At 42.4% G+C, this 21124-nt stretch overlaps 1 protein-coding gene across 8 annotated transcripts in view; it reads left to right on the top strand.

Annotated features, from left to right (window-relative positions):
• The window catches only part of fmnl3 (formin-like 3), a 33323-nt gene that overhangs the window by 8173 nt on the left and 4026 nt on the right, over positions 1-21124 (top strand). For 5 of the 8 annotated variants that reach the window (XM_020096051.2, XM_069526239.1, XM_020096054.2 and 2 more), the window contains exons 2-24: positions 7064-7147; positions 7264-7344; positions 7506-7582; positions 9811-9894; positions 10351-10497; positions 11333-11441; positions 11629-11705; positions 12126-12219; positions 13286-13360; positions 13450-13560; positions 13667-13816; positions 14409-14510; positions 14723-15083; positions 15464-15556; positions 15633-15757; positions 16731-16933; positions 17018-17321; positions 17400-17480; positions 17614-17743; positions 18561-18721; positions 18904-19005; positions 20190-20282; positions 20412-20535. In XM_020096051.2, coding sequence (XP_019951610.1) covers positions 7064-7147; positions 7264-7344; positions 7506-7582; positions 9811-9894; positions 10351-10497; positions 11333-11441; positions 11629-11705; positions 12126-12219; positions 13286-13360; positions 13450-13560; positions 13667-13816; positions 14409-14510; positions 14723-15083; positions 15464-15556; positions 15633-15757; positions 16731-16933; positions 17018-17321; positions 17400-17480; positions 17614-17743; positions 18561-18721; positions 18904-19005; positions 20190-20282; positions 20412-20535 — 2968 coding nt within the window. The remainder of the gene's footprint in view (positions 1-7063; positions 7148-7263; positions 7345-7505; positions 7583-9810; positions 9895-10350; positions 10498-11332; positions 11442-11628; positions 11706-12125; positions 12220-13285; positions 13361-13449; positions 13561-13666; positions 13817-14408; positions 14511-14722; positions 15084-15463; positions 15557-15632; positions 15758-16730; positions 16934-17017; positions 17322-17399; positions 17481-17613; positions 17744-18560; positions 18722-18903; positions 19006-20189; positions 20283-20411; positions 20536-21124) is intronic. The other 3 variants (XR_011243165.1, XM_069526240.1, XM_020096055.2) reach the window with 1 other exon arrangement.

The raw sequence follows: 21124 nt of genomic DNA on the forward strand, positions 1-21124 counted from the left end.
GGGGCCGTGTTTTCTCACAGTTTGCTCTGCTGCTTTCAGCTCAGTGAGGTTTTACCTTGGAGCTGGAAAAACACACATCCATTCATCCACATAAACAGATTGTGGGAGATAGATGTGCAACAACACACACTCGTATTACTCATAGCAGCTCCAGAACAAACCCAACATTACTCAGGGAAGTGTTCGATTTCCTGAAGAGGACACAGGAAGTCCCTGATGCCCCGTGACGACAACGGCCGAGCCTCTCATCCTGTCTCCTCTCATTGTGTTTCAGTATCATGGAAAAGGAGGAATCCTAACTATAGCGCCACTTGTATTAATAAAAAGCTGGTGTGGTGTGTATAGATGCTGTCATCGGCAGAGTATGATTCACACTTACGTTTACCAGGAATGAAGTCATTCTAGCAGGTCATCTGGCTTGATGAGCCCCGCCTTATGTAATCTCATTATCTAGTGTTAACTGTACGACCGACAAGACGCCCATGTAGACGTCAGCTCCATATTTACCCTTCCTGTCTGTCTTGGCGTTTCTGAGGGTGGAGGCAGTTATTTATTTCTCTTCTTCTTTTTTCTGAGGGAGACATTTATTTTGAACCATATCCAGCCAACTCTGGCACAGCTTGGCCTGGTACATTACTTTCCCTTATAAAATATGCTCAGTTAATATACCGAAAGAAAACAAAGTCATGCCAGGTCCCATATTCATTGTGTTTTCTTTGCCTCCTCGTTGGCTCCACTTCCTGACAGGGATCAGGGCTCTAGATTTTTCTACCCTCTCCAGACTTTAGCCTTTGTTGAAGCTTTTCCCTCTTTCAGCATTTTCCTTTCTTACCAGATCCCCGAAGTCTTTTTCTGAATTGTGTTGTTTTTTTCATGTGTAGCTGAAACATAATATGTTGCATTTACTTAACACTAAGGAAAAAAATAAAGATTTCACATAAATCTGAGTGTTCTCTTGGACTCAGATCTAACCTTTAGCAGCCATATCAAGTTATGGCAATCTTTTATCAACCATTTATCCTGTGAAGCATAGAGCTAGAGTCAGAAGATTTCCATCCAAACAGGATGTGGAAAAGCTGATTAATGCTTTTATTCGAAGTCCAGGTTCATAACTGTTTCTTTTCATTCTTCAGCTGCTCAAGTCTCAGAAACAAAAAGGATTTATCTCTGAACTTGGAACTAAAAAATCTGAAAAGTTATTTTGTAGTTTTTAAGTTACAAACTTACATTGAGGTAAATAAACCTTTTTTGATTAGGAAATACATTTTAGCACTCAAACTGGGTATCGCTACTGATTTCTTTAGTCGTCCGTCCATACTGGGTCTGATTTCCATTTCGGTTATTCGGTTCGGAAATTTCAGTAATACTAATTTTGCTTATGTAAGAGATTCTTGGAAACTAATCTAAATTGTGTAGGAACCCTATAAACTGGTGTATTATAAAGATATTAATGTTTGCATTAAGAAATGACCCCAGATCAGTTACATACATGTACATTTTATTTAGAATTACATCAAATCCAGTACATATACATCTTCAGTGTATTAAATCGAATCAGCAGGCAGCCAGTGTAAATGAGGTGTATGAATGAAAACATCACACATACTGCAGCTCAACATACTTTGCTGTGGCTACAGATTTTGGTATAGACATTAAATAAATATTGTTTGTATGAGAGGATGTTTTTGCAGTGATGTGCCATTAAATGCTCTCAGAGATTCTCACAGTATTTCAACTTCATTTCACATGCATCTCACGGATGGATTTGTTTTCGTCCGGCTCCTCACTGTCTTCATTGCTCTTAAACTCCAAAATCCAACTGGACATCTGCCTTTACGCTTTGTGGTGGCTTCAGTTGAGCAGCTCCCTGTATTGACATTGTGCAGCCAGATCTTGTTGCATGAGAAGACGGGCACACGCAAATCTATTAGGATTAATGCTTCCTAGGGAAAACACCTTAAAACTGTAAAAGTCATATATTAAACGATTGAGTTGAAACATTTCTGAGTCCAGTATTTTAAATATAATAAATATACAACGACAAATTAGCATGACTAAAATGTCCAACTGTTCTTTTATCGTTCATATTTTTGGCCCTTATTTGAGTTATCATTGTTAAATTTGTTTTTCTGCCTCTCCTGCCCTTGCTGTGTAATATGACAATAACCAACCCTTTGTTTGAATTGTGTTTTCCCAGCTCAGTGAAGTGTTGTGTGTGCGGCTGTGACCTTTATGTTGGCAGGGCCAGCTTCCATTTGAGTAGTGCCGCAGGTCCTTTCTTCCCAGACCCCGCCCTGATGAGCAGACTCTCAGACTTGTCATGGGTAAAGACGGCTGTGTGTGCCTCCGTGTCTGAACTGCCACAGCTCAGTCCAACGTGGTTTGCTCTTTAACCACCCACTCTTTTCCCTCCGAGCTGATGACAACTAAGTCTGGCCTGTGTAAGCCTACCAGAGTAAATAGAGTCTGCATTTCCAGCCTACTGATACAGCACAAAGGAGAGAATCACACTGAATCACACTGAGTGCATTACCACATTTAAAGGGTCAGTGTGTAGAATTTAGTGAAATCTAATGGTGAAGTTTCATGCTGCAGCTGAATACCCCTCACCTCTGTAGAGAGGACCCACTCCAGATGTAATATAAGTATTATATAAGTATTTTAATATAAAGCACCCATTCAAGCGTAATAAAAACAATAATTTATACAATTTAGATGATCACAGCTAGTGAAACCCTCACTAGGACTATAAGTCCCTTTCACTTAAATCTTACACTGGATCTTTACCTTCACTAGATCCACATTGGGACAGTGTGTAACATAGCCTCTCTGGTAGACGTCATTATACTGGAAAAATAAAGCTTAGCAGTTAACTTCTTCTTCAGGCTTTTGAGCAACGTTGACAAACCTCATTCATATCAAAATGAAACAACTTTCTCAGTTTCCCAGAACTTTGGTTTGTGCAACACTCTTCAATGACAACAATGCAGTTACATTTTTACCACAGAGAGCATGCAGAATAAACATCTGCAACTTTGGGAGTAAATTGGTGATACAGAGTCCTCTACAAAAACAAACAGGCGGAGTGGATTCTGCAGGCAGAGTGATTTGTGGTCAGGGTTTGGAGAATGACTGAAAGTGCGAAGCTGTGAGCGAGACCAGGGAGGAAACATCTTGTCACCCTTTTCATTTGTCTGTCAGGGGGCCTCCGGCCGGAGCTGCAGGTCAGGGTCTTACCTCAGGGCTAATTGTAAATCAGCTCGGATTAGGAAGCTGTCCAGTGGAGGGCAGATGGAGTTGCCCTGTTGACTCTGAAGTCTGCAGTGACCATGGGCTCTCCAGTATTCCCCCCCTCTCCCCCACGGTTGTGGGGGTCTGTGCGTGACATGAGCGCTCTGCTGAGTCCCTGATGGCTCTCCTGGACTCTCCATGGCTCCTTAAGCAGCAACATGACCCCGTCAACTACTTTAAAACAACTCCTTAAAACCTCAGCCGTCCTTTGTCAGCGGCTCAAATGTCTCTCTGTTTTAGAGTTTAAACCTTCTCGGTTGGCCTGTGCTGCTCCACAACATCCTTTTCCCTCTCAATCCTTGTCTCACTTTATGTTTCTTAACTGTGTTTGTGCATAATATGTTTTCTCATTCAGGTTAATTATTAGTAAAGCACACAGCTGTTCAGTTATACATTAATCTAGCATCTTTAAATAATGTATTTAAAAAACAAACAAACAGTGAAGTACAATGTAAAAAGAAAAAATCGTTTGACCAACTTAAAAATTACTTAGTTAATGACAGTTAATAAAATGGAGATTAATTGAGTTTGTTCAAACTAACTAGAAAACAAGTTGTATTGATACAATTAATAACTTTGATTTGAAAAAACATAATTAATTGATCAATTCTTAAAATCGTTAATTTCATAAAATAAAAAAACATCAAAGAAAATTACAAGAAATTGTGGGACCACCTTAATAACAACTTAACAAATTATTTTAATTAACTTTGATTTGAAACATAAAAAGGTTTTAAAAAACAACCTTTCAACAAATATAAATACACTAAATACAGTGGCGTTTCCATTTTGTTTCCTCAGTGGCCATGTGTGGTGACTCACTCTCCTGTCCTGGCTCACAATGGGGTCTACTGATCAGAGGGATAGTGGTGATAATACAACCAGTTCGTCTGGTTGTGCAGTGGTGTTGTGTTTTAGCTGGATTCTGCTCCACACAGCACCAGGGGGCAAACACTGACCCTGCCCACCAGCCATTGTGAGCGATTTTCTATGAGGAAAAAAATAGCTCAAATGTCAAAGGATGGGAATGGCACAGTACCAAATCAAAACAAAGCTCCACATTGAATCCTTTGTTGATCCGGTCTCAGGTCGAACAAGAAAGGCCTCGCTGGAGGAGGAGAGAGCATGTGGGCAACATGGCAACATTAACAAGCACCAGACATTTTTGGCTTTTCTGTAGTATTTCAAACCTAAAATGGGCCGGTGTCTGTCTGAAACTAAAAAGAGCCACGTCAGTCCCCTCACCACCAGGGAAACAACTTCTTTTAGCTTCTCGTAAAAACAGGAAGCATGAGATAGCATCACTGTGGGAGAAAGTGAAATGAAATTAGCTAAATTGGGTTACTTGGCTCAAATTACCCAAATCTAGTAAGAAAGGAAACATCCCCTCTGCTTTTAGTCTGCGTGGTGGAAGAAGAAACCTCCTCTCTGTGCCCACGTTCGTTTAGCTTTTATACCTGTTATTTAAAACAGTTCTTCTCACACGTCTGCTCACAGTTCCACCTGTATTTGTTTATCACCTGAGGCTCTAACTGATGGAGAGCACAGTGTTATCAGTCTTCAGTGTGTTCGTTGCTAATAACAAGAATAAATATTTATTCTGTGGGAAGGGACGAGGCTCCTTGTGCTTTTAATGATTATTATTGAAATTGTGTGTGTGTGTGTGTGTGTGTGTGTGTGTGTGTGTGTGTGTGTGTGTGTGTGTGTGGTCCTTATGTTTTCCAGTAATTCAGAATCAAATAAACACAAAAATCAAGGGGGAAAACAAAGGGAACTGGACTTTGGAAGTGAACAGATGCTGCAGCAGACATCTGGGTGTTTTGTGTCAAAACCAGGCCTATGGAACATAATCTGCAGTCTATTCAAAGTCTCCATATGCTTCTAATTCATTAGAGCGACCACTTAAACTTACTAAATTATTATCAATAACCCTACCAGTTGTTTTGGCTACAAACTGATAAATTCATCATGGTTTTCCAGAGCACAAGGTCATATCTTCAGATGTCTTTAGAAAATCATTAAATGAAGGGACAAGAACATTTAAGGCATTTTAACTTTTAAGTCAATTATCAAGATAGTTGGTGTTTGATTTTATGTCATATTTAATTGTGTAATCAATAATCAATAAATCACAATTGTTTGTGTCCTACCATAAATCCATTGATTATTATTCATAGAATGCATCAATTTAATTTACTGTAAACTTTTTTCAAAAACTTGTTTAATGTAAAATTGTGGCTTGTGTCCAGCCTTTGTTAAAATACTCAGACAGAGGAGAGAGCAGTTTAGGGGTCAGACAAGAGAGAAAAGTTACTACTATAAACTACTACTATAAACAAGACACATTCCTCCTGTAATTCTGGACATCTGGTATGCATGTTGTGTCTCTCTCCTCTCCGTCATGGGATTTATAAAGCAGGTTAAATCAAAAGCCCCATATGCACAGGCATTGTTTTCCACCACAGACTGGTGAAGATTTGTCAGGCCTTTTATTTTTGCATTTTTAAAATATTTTTGAGGTTAACAGTTGATTTATTATCTCTATGAGGCTATGATCTCGTCTCCGTTTGTGTGTTAGTTAGCAGGATTACACAAAAACTTCAGATCCCTTATGGGTCAGGGATATCCAGTTTTGGTGCAGGTCCAGATCAGGTCTGGATCCAGGAATTTTCTTTAACATTGCAAGATTTTTTGGATAATATCTGTTGATTTCTCAGAGAATTATGTATAAATATTGTCCATTTTGTTTCAGCATATTTTTAATTGTGATCACAAAAATGTGCTTCTTTATTGGCACCTCTGAGTCAGCTCCATAAGCTCCAGGCATTTTGCCTGTACCGACATCACAACATGATTCATGAATGTGCTGATGGAGTGAGCAATTTGCTCCTGATGTGGAAAACTTTAACTTTAAAATACTTGCATGTGATATTCCACTACTATAAGTCAGTGTGGTTGTCAGGGTAACAAATATATGTTATTTTCCATCTATGGAAAGCCCAGTGTGAGCATCACGTCTGGCCTGTGATGGGTCAATGCTGAGTTTTAGAAGGCAGGCTGAGTAATAGTTGCAGGTTAAAAGTCAAGCTGACAGGCTGTTTGTGGCCGGGCTCATGGGGTACTGTTGATATGGGTGTAAATGAGGGTTGCAAACAATCCCTCATGTCTCTTCAAAGAGAAACGCTGAGGCGATCAGTTTTAGGGGCTGCAAGCTCCCTGGTGTTGTTACACTTCCTCATTTTTAAGTTGTCCGTGTCAACCCATGTTTACAAGCTTTTGGCTTTATCAAGAAATTAGTCAAAAACATGTGTCATATAGTTTGTGGTATTTTTTTGCTGTGGTTACAAGGACATAACATAGAAATGAATTTGTCTCCAAACACAAAATAGAGCATCTGATGTTTAATCTGAGCTGTAGTAAATTTGCTGCCTTGATACGTCTCATTCAGGGATCAAGTGTTTTTATTGCTGGATTGGATAACAGGTGTGATAAAAGGCTTGTACTATAAGCAAAGTATGGCATGAATGGTACTGAGACTCAAGAGCGCAGAGGAGATGCAGATCATCTCCTGCGGCAGGATGCTGAAAGTCAACAGAGGAAGTGAGGTCATGGTGTAAGTCCCCAAAATGTTCTCCTGTGCTCTGCCGTTGGTGCCAGAGCTCTGTAAAATCCCAGTGACACACTTCTGTCACCACACAGCTACTATTAGTGATCAAACTTAAGGAAATATGTGGTTATAGATTAAACTAATGCTTTTGTTTTATATTCTCAGAATTCTATGAACCTGCCTCCAGACAAAGCCCGGCTCCTCAGACAGTATGACAATGAGAAGAAATGGGACCTGATCTGCGACCAGGTGCGTTCTCATTGGAAAACTGCCAAATCTACACACACACCCCTGCCTGTGTTACTCTGCACCAACACAATGACCTTATTAAACTCACAATATAATTCTGACTTGTGTGTCTTCAGGAGAGGTTTCAGGTGAAGAATCCGCCTCACACCTACATCCAGAAGCTGCGAGGATACTTAGACCCCGGAGTCACACGCAAGGTGGGGTACAAATGGCCTTTATGTGTAAACAAGAAATTTACACATCAAAGTGTGTTTAAGTGAAACTGTTTAAGAACCTGTCAACTCTCACAGCTCATTAGGCCGAACTGCGATGATAATAAATCTGCCGCTAAACTGTCTGTTTATTTTATGTCGCACAGAAGTTCCGCAGGCGGGTGCAGGAATCTACAAAAGTCTTGAGGGAGCTGGAGATATCGCTGCGGACAAACCACATTGGGTAATCATCTCTTATCTTTCCTTTGGCCCAGAGCTCAAGGAAACCACATTATTGTCTTGGCTCATAAGAATAGTCCCTTTCTGTGCTCCTGCTGCTGCAGGGACTCAGGGCAGTTTCTCTAGTGCCCTGATCTCCCCCTATTGTTCTAACTTGCCAAGCTCTGCAGCTCCACTTCATAGAGCTGGTCCTCATAATGCCCAGATGGTAGCCATTGTGCTGCCTCGTCCACTCCCCCATAGTGTTGAGCAGGAAGCTTTGTTGTGGATGCCAGAGGGACAGGAAGCCTGGCTGACCAACGCTGAACCCTGTGAAAAGCACAAAAACACAAACACACACACACAAGGATACTCTTATGTTTACACATTTCTCACACGCTAAAGCATGAAAGCTATTGTTGTACTCTGTCATATTTTGTCATTGCAAGACAACACAGTTCACTATACACCCGGTGTGTATGTGGATGTTTTCTTAAGCTTTTGAGGCCTTTGTCTTCTCTGTTGCAAGCATGAATTTTGACTTTATAACCTGCTGTCATACTCGCACTTTAAAAATGTGCTGCTGTGACTTGCCTCTGAAGGAGCTGTGTTAAAAAAAAAAGGTTTTGGTTTTTCCACAGCATTCACCTAGCTCCAAGAATAACTTATATTCTAAATCAGGCTTCATCAATAACAATCTCAACAGTTTCAATGTATTTCCCAGATAGACTCAAAGGCAAAAAGGAAGAGAAGGGAGAGCTATTTTCAGCAGGCTTTCATGGGCGGGATTAAGTGTAACAGATGCTGGTTTATTGTGTGTCTGATTCCTGGGCCCTTTCTAATGTGTTATTCCTGAGATTGCCAAGAAAAATCTGAAATAGCAACTGGTTGGAAGAGAAGTTTAGGGGGGAGAGGGGGCGAGAGAGGAAGGGGCAGGGTGTCAGAGGCAAAGGGGGGAGAGGGGGGGTGTTAGACAGGAAACTGATGATCAAGCCCGCCTCCGTGTCCACCCCCTCCTCCTCTTTGCTCCTGCACCCAATCTCCCTGCTTTGTTTGCTTTCCTCTGTTCCTCCGCTCTCACCTCTCTTCCCTTCTCCCTCCTCCCTCTGTCCCTCTGCTGTACTTTGAGACAGTTGATTGCTCTCCTGCCATTGGCTGATCGGCAGTCTGTCATCATGACCAGCACATTGTGACTATTTTAAGAACCTTTCACCCCGATACTGCGGACACCCCCCTAAGACAAGAGTTCCCTGAAGAAGTGGGGAGGAAGGCAAGGGGGTCTGCGGGGGAGGCAGACTAAATACTGTCGGCTGTCACGGATTCAGAAGTGAGCCCAGCTCCTTCAGCCTTATGCCCTCCACATTCTTTCTCTCGTCGCAATGGGAATTCCTTTGTTTGGAGTCGTTTCTCACTCCACAAAACTGGAGTTAAATGGGGAGGAAACCTGAACCCTCGCTCTACTTTTCTTTCCATTGCATTCTTGCTGTTTTCTTTCAGTCTCGAGTCCCCCCTCTGAGACGTGGTCTTAATACAGTGAAGTAGAAACACAACCAACAATTACTTTCAATATTACAATATTAATCAACAGATTTGTCGCTCTATAAAACATCACTTAACTCGTGTACATACAGTAGTTTCACACAGATCTATGTGAACATGCACATATGAGCATATGATCAAATGAATGCACATTCAGTGCCACTGTAAACACTCATTTAATCCATTACCTTGATGATTTTGCTTCATGTAGCACAGTTGTGATTCACCAATATGCATATTAACTTATTATCAAGGTTCAAAGTAAATATTTTGTACTGTTAGGTGTCTTTGCCGCTAAACCTTGCTTTTAATTTTTAACTAGTACTACTTTTTCTACTTTTTTTAAACGTTACATATGCTGTATTGAAGGGTGTTTGCGTCTCCTAATCCATTTTTAAGGCTTGTTTTTTAACGATGATGTCATTGGGTGTCTAGAAAGGTGCTGTGAAATAAAACATATTGTTATTATTATATTTGTCCTTTTAATCCAGGAGGTATTCGTCTAATAACACAAATAAATGTCATCCTTAGTTCTCATTAGTGAAAGGACGGATGGCCATGACCTGAGCTATGAACCAGATTAACTCTTTTAATTAGTCTGCCTCATATCGCTCTCCTTTTTCTCCTTTGATGAGTGAATTCCAGTCCTGAAGGATAAGGGTGTGTACTTGATCTGGTGCCCTGCTAACCCCTCTTTGTTCTCATGCGTCACAGGTGGGTGAGGGAGTTCCTCAATGATGAGAACAGAGGTCTCGACGTCCTGGTGGAGTATCTCTCCTTTGCTCAGTGTGCTGTCATGTGAGTACTTAATACACACACTCTCTCTCTCACACACACACACACACCTCCTGACTAGCCATAACCTTTCCTAAGGAACTGGGTTGGGCAGTGATTCCAGCTGCTGGGTTAACACACACATGTGTCCTGTTGAGCCTGTAATAAACTGCTTGTGCATCTAAAATGTGCTCTTGGCACATTGCATTACTCAGATTTGTTTGTATGCCTTGTTGCATACTTGGCAAACTGAACATGTTTCTGGACACATGCTATGCAGTGTAGTCCTGAGCCATACTTTGCCTGGATGGGGTAGAATCTCTGTGCTGAGCTTTATCGTGCAGCTTGATGACAGTTCTTGTGATAACCCCTGGCTCTCTACCAGGCCGCCTCACTAACCGAAGCTCCCCCCTCGCCTCTTATCTACACCCCCATGCCTCTGTGTTGGCTTGTCTGTCTGTCTGTCTGTATGTGGCCCAGGTTGGATTTTGAGGGGCTGGAGAATGGGGAGGAAGGCTTCTTGGACAAGTCTAAGTCTTGGAGCAGGTCTATAGAGGATCTGCACCATTCGGGAAGCCAACCCTTCTGCAACACACTGGTGCGCTCTGCCCGCCAGTCTGTCCTCCGGTACGTATTGCTAAGCCAGCTTCCCTGCCTATTATCTATCCCTGTAATCGCCTCGCTCTGCTAATCTTGAACGCTATAAACACGTATTAGCATGCCAACCTGTTGTCTTGGTGCAATTACTGGTCTGCTGAACTCCCTGTTGACCTCAAGGCTCTGCCCAAACTCAGTCAGATGATGAGTAGTATCACAGATAGAGAAACTGAAAGTCTTTGACATCTTGTCCTGTGTCTCACTTTGTTCATCGTCCTCCCTCATCTGTCTAGATGAGGGATTTGCTCTGTTTCAGATGAGAGCTAGCTGTGAGCAGATGCACATGTTGGACTGTTATGATTCTCCTCTTCATCACTAGGCTGCAGAGATAGCATACACACAGACATAAGACAAATTTAAGCATATTAGAAATAGTCCCAATTAATATTTTGAAGCACAAAACATTTAGAAGCAGATTAAGACTAAATTTTACGTTCCTTTAGAAAATGTTGTATATGATTAAAAATACTGGATCATAGAAAAGAAATATTATGTGCACATGATGACTGTGCAATGCAGTTACATAACAGCAGTCAATCTGTTGACAGCAGCAAGGAAACCAGGCTCCCATAATGCATCTGTAACCTCAAAAGCCATAGAAGTTTTTTCTGTCAGACCTCGTTCTCTATAATTTTCTCTCTCTGTGTTTCTCTCTATGTGACACACTTGAAACAAGATGCAATATGAACAAAACATAAATTTCTGTAATAATGAAAAGGAGCTTTTTTAAATAACAAACTCGATGTATGAAAGTGTGGTTACTGAAGCTCTACAGGATGTTAACATGTGCCGCCATCTGTTGCAGCTATGGCTCAGTCTCCAACAGCAAAACCATCAAAAACTCCCGCCTCGTGAGCCAAAAGGATGATGTGCACGTGTGCATCATGTGCTTGAGAGCAATCATGAACTACCAGGTAAAAAACACCTGCAGTTAAAAAGAGGCTCACACACTGATATTTACTGATTACCGATGTGACACAGATAATGTCTAATGATTGTTATAAACATGTGTTTCCTGTGCAGTGAAGTGCTGTGTGTGTTTATATACACCGAGGTTTTAATGACCCCATGCTGTTCTCTCTTTCTGTCATCTTCATGCAGTATGGCTTCAATATGGTCATGTCTCACGCACACGCAGTCAATGAAATTGCTCTCAGCTTGAACAATAAGAACTCACGGTAAGAGCTGAGGCCCTCGTCTCCACAGGGCTGGGTCACACAATGGGGGAAACCCTGCAGCCACTTCATATGATATGCTTCCCATTCTCCGTGGGGCTCGGCTTCTCTCTGAAGTCGGGTCTCAGAGGCGTATATACAGGCTGTAAAAAGAATGTTTACTAAAGGGAGATTAGTGGTAAACCACCAGGGCTGATCACTTCATAATGAAGTCAAGGAGGGTTAACACTTAAAAAGCTATAAAGACCTGCCTCTGCTTTAGACTTGAGTGTGAATTATTTATTTTAGACTCTTCATTTTGTTGCATTTGCACTAGTTTTGAGGATTGCATGCACCGATGTACATTCTCATGGTGTAAACAGTTTTTTGCAGTTGAACTGTTTCCAGATATGTTGTCCTAATGAATGTTTCCTGTACTTCTAGGACGAAAGCTTTAGTCCTTGAGCTGCTGGCTGCCGTCTGTCTAGTCCGAGGAGGTCATGAGATCATCCTTTCAGCATTTGATAACTTCAAAGAGGTGCCCAAAGCAACTTTTAAATAATTTTTAACAATTATCATCATCTTAAATTTAAAGTTCAGTGTAATTTATTCTGTGAGAATTGAATTTGAAAAATATCTTACATTACATTTATTAAATGGCCATAATTTCCTACATCACTGGTGTGCATCAAGGACCAGTGTAGAAGGACGAAAGTTGAGGAGCTTGGAGATTTCACATCTACTGAGGGTGTAAGCAAAGCTCTACTCTGTCTGAGGTTATTATTCTCATACGACACCAGATGTGCGCCAACCTTGAACAATGATGACAATCAACTCCCTGATGGGAGTCAGCAGACCACAAAGGTTTGCTTAGCCTCTCAGTTTTTGTCCGCACAGTCATCCAAACACCGGAACAAGACAATTACCTCGTAGCCTAAAGCCCCAGAGACACACGTCCGAATCAGCCCACTAGTCAAAACAAGGTGGTATTTCTGTGGTGGTATTTCGATATTAAAACGAGGTGGCAGATCTTTATACGAACACCATGTATAGTATTCAAGCACAGCTGGATCAGTAATCGAAGATCAGGTCCACAAACACTACTGTGTCTACTTGAGATGTGTTTGTGTGTAAAAAAAATTGAGAAGCACTGGGAAAGCAGTGTTTGTTTTCTTCTGTTCCACTAGTGTATTTTTACTGTAGGAATTTGGCTAAAATAAATCTGTCCAGTGTTTTTATCTTTTGCTAGCGTCCCTTCCCATGACGAGCTTGTTACAAATTGAGGAATGTCCTATGTTTGCATACTGCTAAGATCTTGGGATGGATGATATGGTCTCTTGAATGTGTTTAAACATCAATAACTCTTTATTAAGTTATGAGTTGTCACATGAAATAATAGAGTACAGTGGAAACAGTAAAATCTCTCAAACATAATAAAGATTAATACATTCTAACATAACATAAGAAATGTGAAAATCTTCCCACTTCGTCTCCATGTTAAACTTATTATCTTGTTATTATCTCCCTGGTGTTTATTTCTAATCACATTTCTGAAATTATAATGTATCTTCCCCGAATATCTTGTAATATATTTTGCTTTTCAGGTGTGTAAGGAGAAGCATCGCTTTGAGAGACTGATGGACCACTTCCGCAGTGAGGAGGGAAACATCGATTTTATGGTAAGTGTTACACCAAGATGTATTCTTTTTGGTGGGAATGTGTGTCCGTTAAATACATTTGGGTCTTATTCTGTGTGTCTGTGGTCCAGGTTGCTTGCATGCAGTTCGTCAACATCGTGGTCCACTCGGTTGAGGACATGAACTTCAGGGTCCATCTGCAGTATGAGTTCACCAAGCTGGGACTGGATGATTATCTGGAGGTGAGGAGACAGTATCTTTTACAAAATATCCTCACTTGGAGACTATTTAATCAGAACGGTGTGTGTGGAATATCACTCATTGTGATTCTTTCTCTCCTCGTGTCAGAAATGTAAACATACAGAGAGTGACAAGCTGTCGGTGCAGATCCAGGCCTACCTGGATAACGTGTTCGACGTGGGTGGTCTGCTGGAAGATGCAGAGACCAAGAATGCAGCGCTGGAGAAGGTGGAGGAACTGGAGGAGCACCTGTCCCATGTAAGTGTGCCCGCCCAGTCCGGACCACCAACACGGCTCTCTCGTCCCATTTATGAGATTGTTGTGGTTCACCAGCTATGTACTTTACACCGCTGTTTCTACGTGGTAATTATAAATCTACTCGGTGTTTGCATTTCACAAGTGGTTCAGGATAATGACAGGGTGCAGAACACTGGAAAATACTTTGCGTGAAACAGTCTTAATATTGTTCTGCTGCCGGCTCGTTCTTTCTGGGCAGTTGGCTTTTGTATCCCACGCTGCTTTGCAAAAGACCTTCTTCACATGGAAAGGTCGTAGGCAGCCCTGACATCACTCAAGGAATTTCATAACAAACTCTGTTCTCAGGGGTCATGAATGTTGGGGGAGGATGAAGCTGAAGATTCCATACAAATTCCTACACAACATGTGCAATCTGGTCAAAATCAAAAGTATGAGCACTTTGCTGTGTCATGCTGCTGGATGTATCTTATTTCTTATTGATGATGCACAGTGTATATGGGGAGAGAGCGGAAGGGAGTGGAGCTGAGAGAGATGCCTGTCCTGTGGATCGGTTCTTGAATTCACCACCTCACATCCCTCTCTTCTTCCTCAGGTGACGGAGAAGGTGCTGGAGGTTGAGAATGAAACGATGATGAAAGTAGCTGATTTGGAGAAGCTGCTCCTTCAGAAAGATAAGGACCTGCTAGCAATCCGGGTAAGCTGGCAGCTGTACAGATGCAATATTGCTTGCAAGCCTTGCATCAGAAAGGCTTTGCTTGCTCTGTGTGTTCTCGCAAAGATCAGTTTCAGATGTTTGTTGCAGCTAAATTGCTGTGATAGCAAATTAGGTCAGCAGGAAACAGGATGTTTCTGTGGCTTGTGGAGTTATTGTGCTGTGCTCTTTATCGCCCCCTGGTGCCTGCTCAGGAGACGTACGAGTCGAGCAACACCCAGGTCAACACCCTGAGGAGGATGATCAAGGAGAAGGATGCTGCCTTCCAGAGGCACTTCAACATTGAGAGGCGGCTGCTGGAGCTCGAGCAGCAAGGCACCATCCGTTTGCACAAGAAGCCTGATGGAGACATTGCAATCGAGCCGCTTGGTGTGGGTGGTGGGGGGGGCACTGGCCTCGGGATCCCTCTGGGTGACATCAGGCAGCTGTCTCTGGGGCCGACAGCAGGGCTGACGGAACCTGGAGGGCCCGACACCAGTTTACCCCCAGCCAGTGAAGCTCCCCCACCGCCTCCCCCGCCTCCACCACCTCCCCCTCCCCTGCCCTCAGCCTCAGGTGACAGATCATGACTCATAATGACTATGACTGGTGACACACACATATGAATGTTCACTTACCTTGACTACAGAGTCTCAGTGCAGGTCTATTTTGAGCTTCCCCTTTTTTGTCAGTCTGTGCCAAATCAGGTGATGGGTCACAGCAGTGTTCTTCTAACCCAGACAGGAAGAGGAAACAAGGCTTGTTTCCTGTGTGCATGTGTGTAGGCAGATTGTGTCTTTCACCTCTTTATGATAACTTGTTGAGCCAAGATACCACAGAACATATAGAACTGAAAATTTAGTATATTGTAACGTAATGAATAAGGCAATAAACTAGATAAAATATGAAGAGAATAGTAAAGGATAATTAAATATTGTCTTCCACTTTAATTACAGGCCTAGGTGCACCAGTCCCACCACCGCCTCCTCCTCCTGCTCCACCTCTAACAGATGCTTCTCCCTCAGTTATCCTGAGTTTGGGTCTGTCAGGTGAGAGCCACAACTTTACCTGTGTATTCTACTGCAGGCAGCAGAGCTTAAGTTAACACGTGTATATATTTTACAGCCATCAGAATCAAGAAGCCCATCAAGACTAAGTTCCGCCTGCCTGTGTTTAACTGGACAGCCCTGAAGCCCAATCAGATCAATGGCACGGTCTTCAATGAAATTGATGATGAACGTGTGTTGGAGGTAAATCAAGCAGATGAACCTTCGCCCTCACAGATAAATGTCTTTCTCTCTGGAAGCTTGGTTTCAAATCTTTACAACGTTAAATAAATTACTCTGGTAGATTTATACAAACACTTCAGAAGTTGGCTTGACACCAGACTGTCATTCAAAATTAATATTCAACATTTCACTGAAAATTTGAAAATCAAACCAGGATTCCTGTACAGAGTTAAATGTTTGTCCTCTTCCAACTGTAAAACTACTGCTCAGTCCTCCTTCAATTATTCTGTCCTGTCAAGCTGCTTCATTAACACCAGTTAAACCGTCCTTCCTTCCAATGAAGAAAAAAATCTGATGCTATTCATTTCAAAACGTTTTACCGATTAAACTACCTCACTTCTCTTTTATACAGAACATGCAGTAACTACTTTTAAATTGAATGAGCTGTAATCTACCCCTTGGTGATTTTAAATCTTTGATCACCTGATGTTTTCATGTAGTTCTTCTTGTGTTGTTTTTACTTATTAACCTTATTAACCTTATTTTGTTGTATTTATTTTCTGATTGTAAATGTCTTAGGTCTTTCATGGAAAACAGATTGAAAATCTCAATGAGACTCTGATTAAATACAGATTGGATCAAATTAAAAAAATAATTCATCATCAAACAGAAAGTTGTCTGGAAAAAACATTCTGTGTTATTTATTAAGAGTTTAACGCTCAAAAGCTCAGGCAGTGCTGGCAACAGAAGCCATAAACCAACCAGCTGTCATCACAGTTTAAGTCACATGTTGCTAAATCCTCATCGGCACATGGAAATATTTTCCAATTAGTCCTGCCCACTTTGAAACAATGAGAAGAAATAAAACAGAAATATGTCGTGTGAAAAACTAAAACTGTTCAAACTTTCATGTTGAAGCCACTTTGCTGTTAGTAAGAAGCTGAACATGTTAACGAGGTCTTAAAACATTTCTAACTGTCCCTATAACCTGCAGGAGTTGGATCTGGAGAGGTTTGAGGAGCTCTTTAAAACCAGAGCCCAGGGTCCGATTGTTGATCTCGCCTGCACAAAGAGCAAAGTGGCCCAGAAGACGGTGAACAAAGTCACCCTGCTGGACGCTAATCGCTCCAAGAACTTAGCCATCACACTGCGAAAGGCAAACAAGTCTACAGAGGAGATCTGCAAAGCAATAGAGAAGTATGCACTTGTTATGAACTTTAAATATGTTTTGAAACATAGATAAGATGGAACAAATTACTGATATGCATGATCTCTCCTCAGGTTTGACCTCAAGGCCTTACCTGTTGACTTCGTGGAGTGCCTGATGCGCTTCCTGCCCACAGAGACGGAGATCAAGGTGCTGCGTCAGTATGAGCGCGAGCGGCGGCCACTGGACCAGCTGGCAGAGGAGGATCGCTTCATGTTGTTTTTCAGCAAGATTGAGAGACTCACGCAGAGGATGAATATCATCACCTTTGTCGGGAACTTTGCAGACAATGTCAACATGCTGACGCCGCAGCTCAACGCCATCATCGCTGCTTCGGGATCTGTCAAATCCTCACCCAAGCTGAAGAGGGTGCTTGAGGTAAGAGGTGTTGATTTCGTCTGGTGTTTTTGTATCAGCGGCATTTGTGTCTCATACTCTCTAATTTCTCTGGTTCAGATCATCTTAGCTTTGGGAAACTACATGAACAGCAGCAAGAGAGGATGTGTTTATGGCTTCAAATTACAAAGTCTCGATCTGGTGAGTAGGAATTGGAGATCTTGTTTAACTACTCATTTTGTCATTATATATTATTTATATATCCCACGTTGTGTATTGTTGCAGTGCTATTGTTGATGATGCCAGTGCTGTTAATTTCATTTTTGTTCCACAGTTGCTGGACACTAAGTCCACAGACAGAAAAATGACGTTACTCCACTACATAGCGCTCATCATTAAAGAGAAATACCCTGAACTGGCCAACTTCTGCAACGAACTGCACTTTGTGGATAAAGCTGCAGCGGGTGAGTTCACATCAAACATTAAACTGTCAGTATCTCTGCCAAAGATGTAATGTTTTCACCCCTGTCTGTTTGAACACAAACAATTGGACGGATTTCCATGAAACCTGGTAGAAGGATGCAGTTTTAGTTAGGAAAGAACCCATTCAAGTTTGGTGCGGGTCTGGATCAATGGGAAGATCCAGGAATTTATTTTCACTTTCTTTGCAAGATTTTCAACATTTTCACCACTTCCTTTAGAAAAATGATTTATTGGTTAAAATCCCAGCTGGGCATTTCTGTGTGGAGTGTCATGTTCTCTCTAATTGGATACTCTAAATTGTCTGTGGTGTAGGTGTGAATGGTTGTTTGTCTCTGTATGTCGGCCTACACAGGGTTTTACTCCACTTTTCACCCAATGCCAGCTTGGATTGGCTCCAGTTCCCCCTGCGACCCTCAGGACAAGCACATTTTTATTTGTATAGCCCATATTCAAAAATCCAAATTTGCCTCACAGGGCTTAAGAAGGTGTGACATCCTCTGCCCTTTACCCTCGACTAGAGTTAGGAAAAACAGTGGACAAAAATGGAGAAGCCTCAGAGAGCAGTCGCTAGTGAGGGATGCTGTCCCAGGATGGACAGAAGTGTAACAGCGCACATCTACAAAATAATACTTGCAACATTCATGAGAAATGACAGTGTCAAACATAAATTGTGCATCAATGCTTAAAGACAATACAAGTGATAGGTATTGCCAGTAATAGTAATATGTGTAGGCAAGCATATTAAGCGGTATAGATAATGGTTGGTATAGTCATAATCTGTGTTGCCTGTGTGTGAAGTATCTCTGGAAAACGTGCTGCTGGATGTGCGAGAGCTGGGGAAAGGCATGGACCTGATCCGCAGAGAGTGCAGTCTCCACGACCATTCAGTCCTGAAAGGCTTCGTCCAGGCCAGTGACTCACAGCTGGACAAGCTGCAGAAGGACGCGAAGACAGCAGAGGTACCCAACGGTGTCCTCGCCCTCTAAACCTCAAAGTGTTCACTGAAAATACACATGATGCTAAGCTTTCTATCCCACATGCACCTCACTCACCTCTAACACATAAAAAAACAAGAATCCTCACTCAACAGAGTTTACAAACATGTATCCCTCTCTGGCACTATCCTCCCTCCCAATTCTAGGAAGCCTTCAACAATGTGGTGAACTACTTCGGAGAGAGTGCCAAGACGACTCCACCCTCGGTGTTTTTCCCTGTGTTTGTGCGCTTCATCAAAGCCTACAAGGTGAGGACACCGAGCAGAGGTAGCGCCACGCGTCTCTCCTCGCTTCTTTATGGACAAGGTGGTGCTTTTCTCTGCTGCTCGGTTGGGGAAGTTCCTGGGGTTTGTCTCAGAGCAAGGGGGGGGGGGCAGAACTTTGGCCGCCTCCGTGCCACAGGACGTGGCGTAGAGCGCAAGCCAAATAACAGGAAAGGCCAGCTGGGTCTGACTCTGGAGCTGCAGCTGTGGTGTTTAGACTGGCTCTTCCCTCCTCCGTCCCTCCTCCCGCTTTACCCCTGGACAGCCTCGCCCTGCCCCGCCACACAGCACATTTCCTGAGATTGTTCTCGGCCTGGATTTATGGGATCTGCTCAAGGAAATGTGCAGCAGGAGGATTAATGTGCTTGTCTGTACATCTTAGTGTTTATATGTGTCTCAAAAAGATAGTTAGATAATAGTTAATAGATAATATGGTGCGTAATAGTTTGTATCAAATAGTGCTTTTCTAGTCTTTAAGACCATTTTTGCTTTTCACACACATTCTCACAGTGCATCTGTGTGCAGCGCTTTCTCTATCACACATCACTCACACAATAGGCAGTGCTGTTTCACTCTGTTTCCAGACTTTATGCTAAGCAGCACAGTGTGGCAGTGGTTAGCACTGTCATCTCACAGGAAGTAGGTTACTGGTTCAAATCCCTGCTTCGCCGGGGCATTTCTGTTTTGAGTTAGCATGTTCTCCCATTGTCTCCGGGTACTCCAGCTTCCTCCCACACTCCAAAGGCATGCAGATCAGGAATAGATTGTTTGGAGACTGGCTGTAGATGTGAGTGACAATGGCTTTTAGTTTGTATATGTCGCCCCTGCAATCAGTCCAGGTTTGTACCCTGCCCTTTGTCAGCTGGGATTGGCTCCAGCTTCCCCCTTAGACAAGAGAGGATACAATATCAATCTTCTTTTCTGGCTTTCAAGAAGAAAAGTGTGTTAGTATATCAAATGTCAAATAGTAACTTTAATACACATTTAGTCTTAGTGTGAAGTATTTGTGTGATTGAAGTAGGGAGGCACAAGGAGAAAGAATACATTGACATTGTTAATCCAAGTGTGTGTTCCCTGTTTCTCTTCAACTTTTGACCCACTTTCTCCACCCTCAAGGTCGACACATTGTCACTTGTCACAGACTGTTCACCTTTGTGTCTCCTCGACAGGATGCAGTGTTGGGAAACGAGCAGAGGAAGAAGCAGGAGGAAGCGATGAGAGAAAAGTTATTGGCTCAGGAGGCTAAACAGCACGAACCTAAGGTACAGCCCAAGTGCAGGCGACGCAGATGAATGAAAGCTATCAGATGTTTACTCATTGCTAAATAAAGCTTTGTGGCGTGCCAAAGAAGCACAGTGAACAGCACAAATATCCTCTCCCCACTGCTTCAGGTCCAGGCCCAGAAGAAGAGGCAGCAGCAGCAGGAGCTGATCGCAGAGCTGCGCAAGCGGCAAGCCAAGGACCATCGGCCTGTGTATGAGGGCAAGGACGGAACTATTGAGGACATCATCACAGGTGGGCCAGACAAAAGACCCTGTGTGGGTGCCAGCGTCCCTGGTCGCCCCAGGCCGAGGATGACTGTGGTCATTCACTGCTCAACTCCTTTGAAATGCACCTTGTGCTACGTGGTCAAGACACAAGCACATCTGGAGCACAGCACGTAGCAGCTCAGCAGCGGCTAGTTGTTCCATGAAGCACTGTCTCGTTACTTCTGAGACCAACAACACTAAAAGCTGCTGAGCCTCAATATGTTGAAAATTCAGGCAATAACTCTGATTCCTGTTGTACATGAAATTCAGGATCTTTATAGGATATTTACTTCAGCCTCTGTGGGTTTTTGCCTCTGTGGGTTTTTGTTATAATAGTTTTTGTTACAGTATTCTGATGACAATTTTGTGTGTAGAAAAATAAGACAATCCCAGTGAAAACTGATTGGGGACTGTGCAAGTGTCCCTCTTGAGTTAACCACCAGGAGGAGCCACAGTCAGATATCTAAAATCCTATATATATAAAGGCTTCAATGGGAGAAGAAAACATAATCTACAGCCTCAGGAAATCATCAGTGTTCAGTACTTATTATGTAAATAATACGAATGCTACATTA

The sequence above is a fragment of the Paralichthys olivaceus genome, chromosome 6, assembly GCF_024713975.1.
Source record: "Paralichthys olivaceus isolate ysfri-2021 chromosome 6, ASM2471397v2, whole genome shotgun sequence".
Taxonomy (NCBI): Eukaryota; Metazoa; Chordata; class Actinopteri; order Pleuronectiformes; family Paralichthyidae; genus Paralichthys; species Paralichthys olivaceus.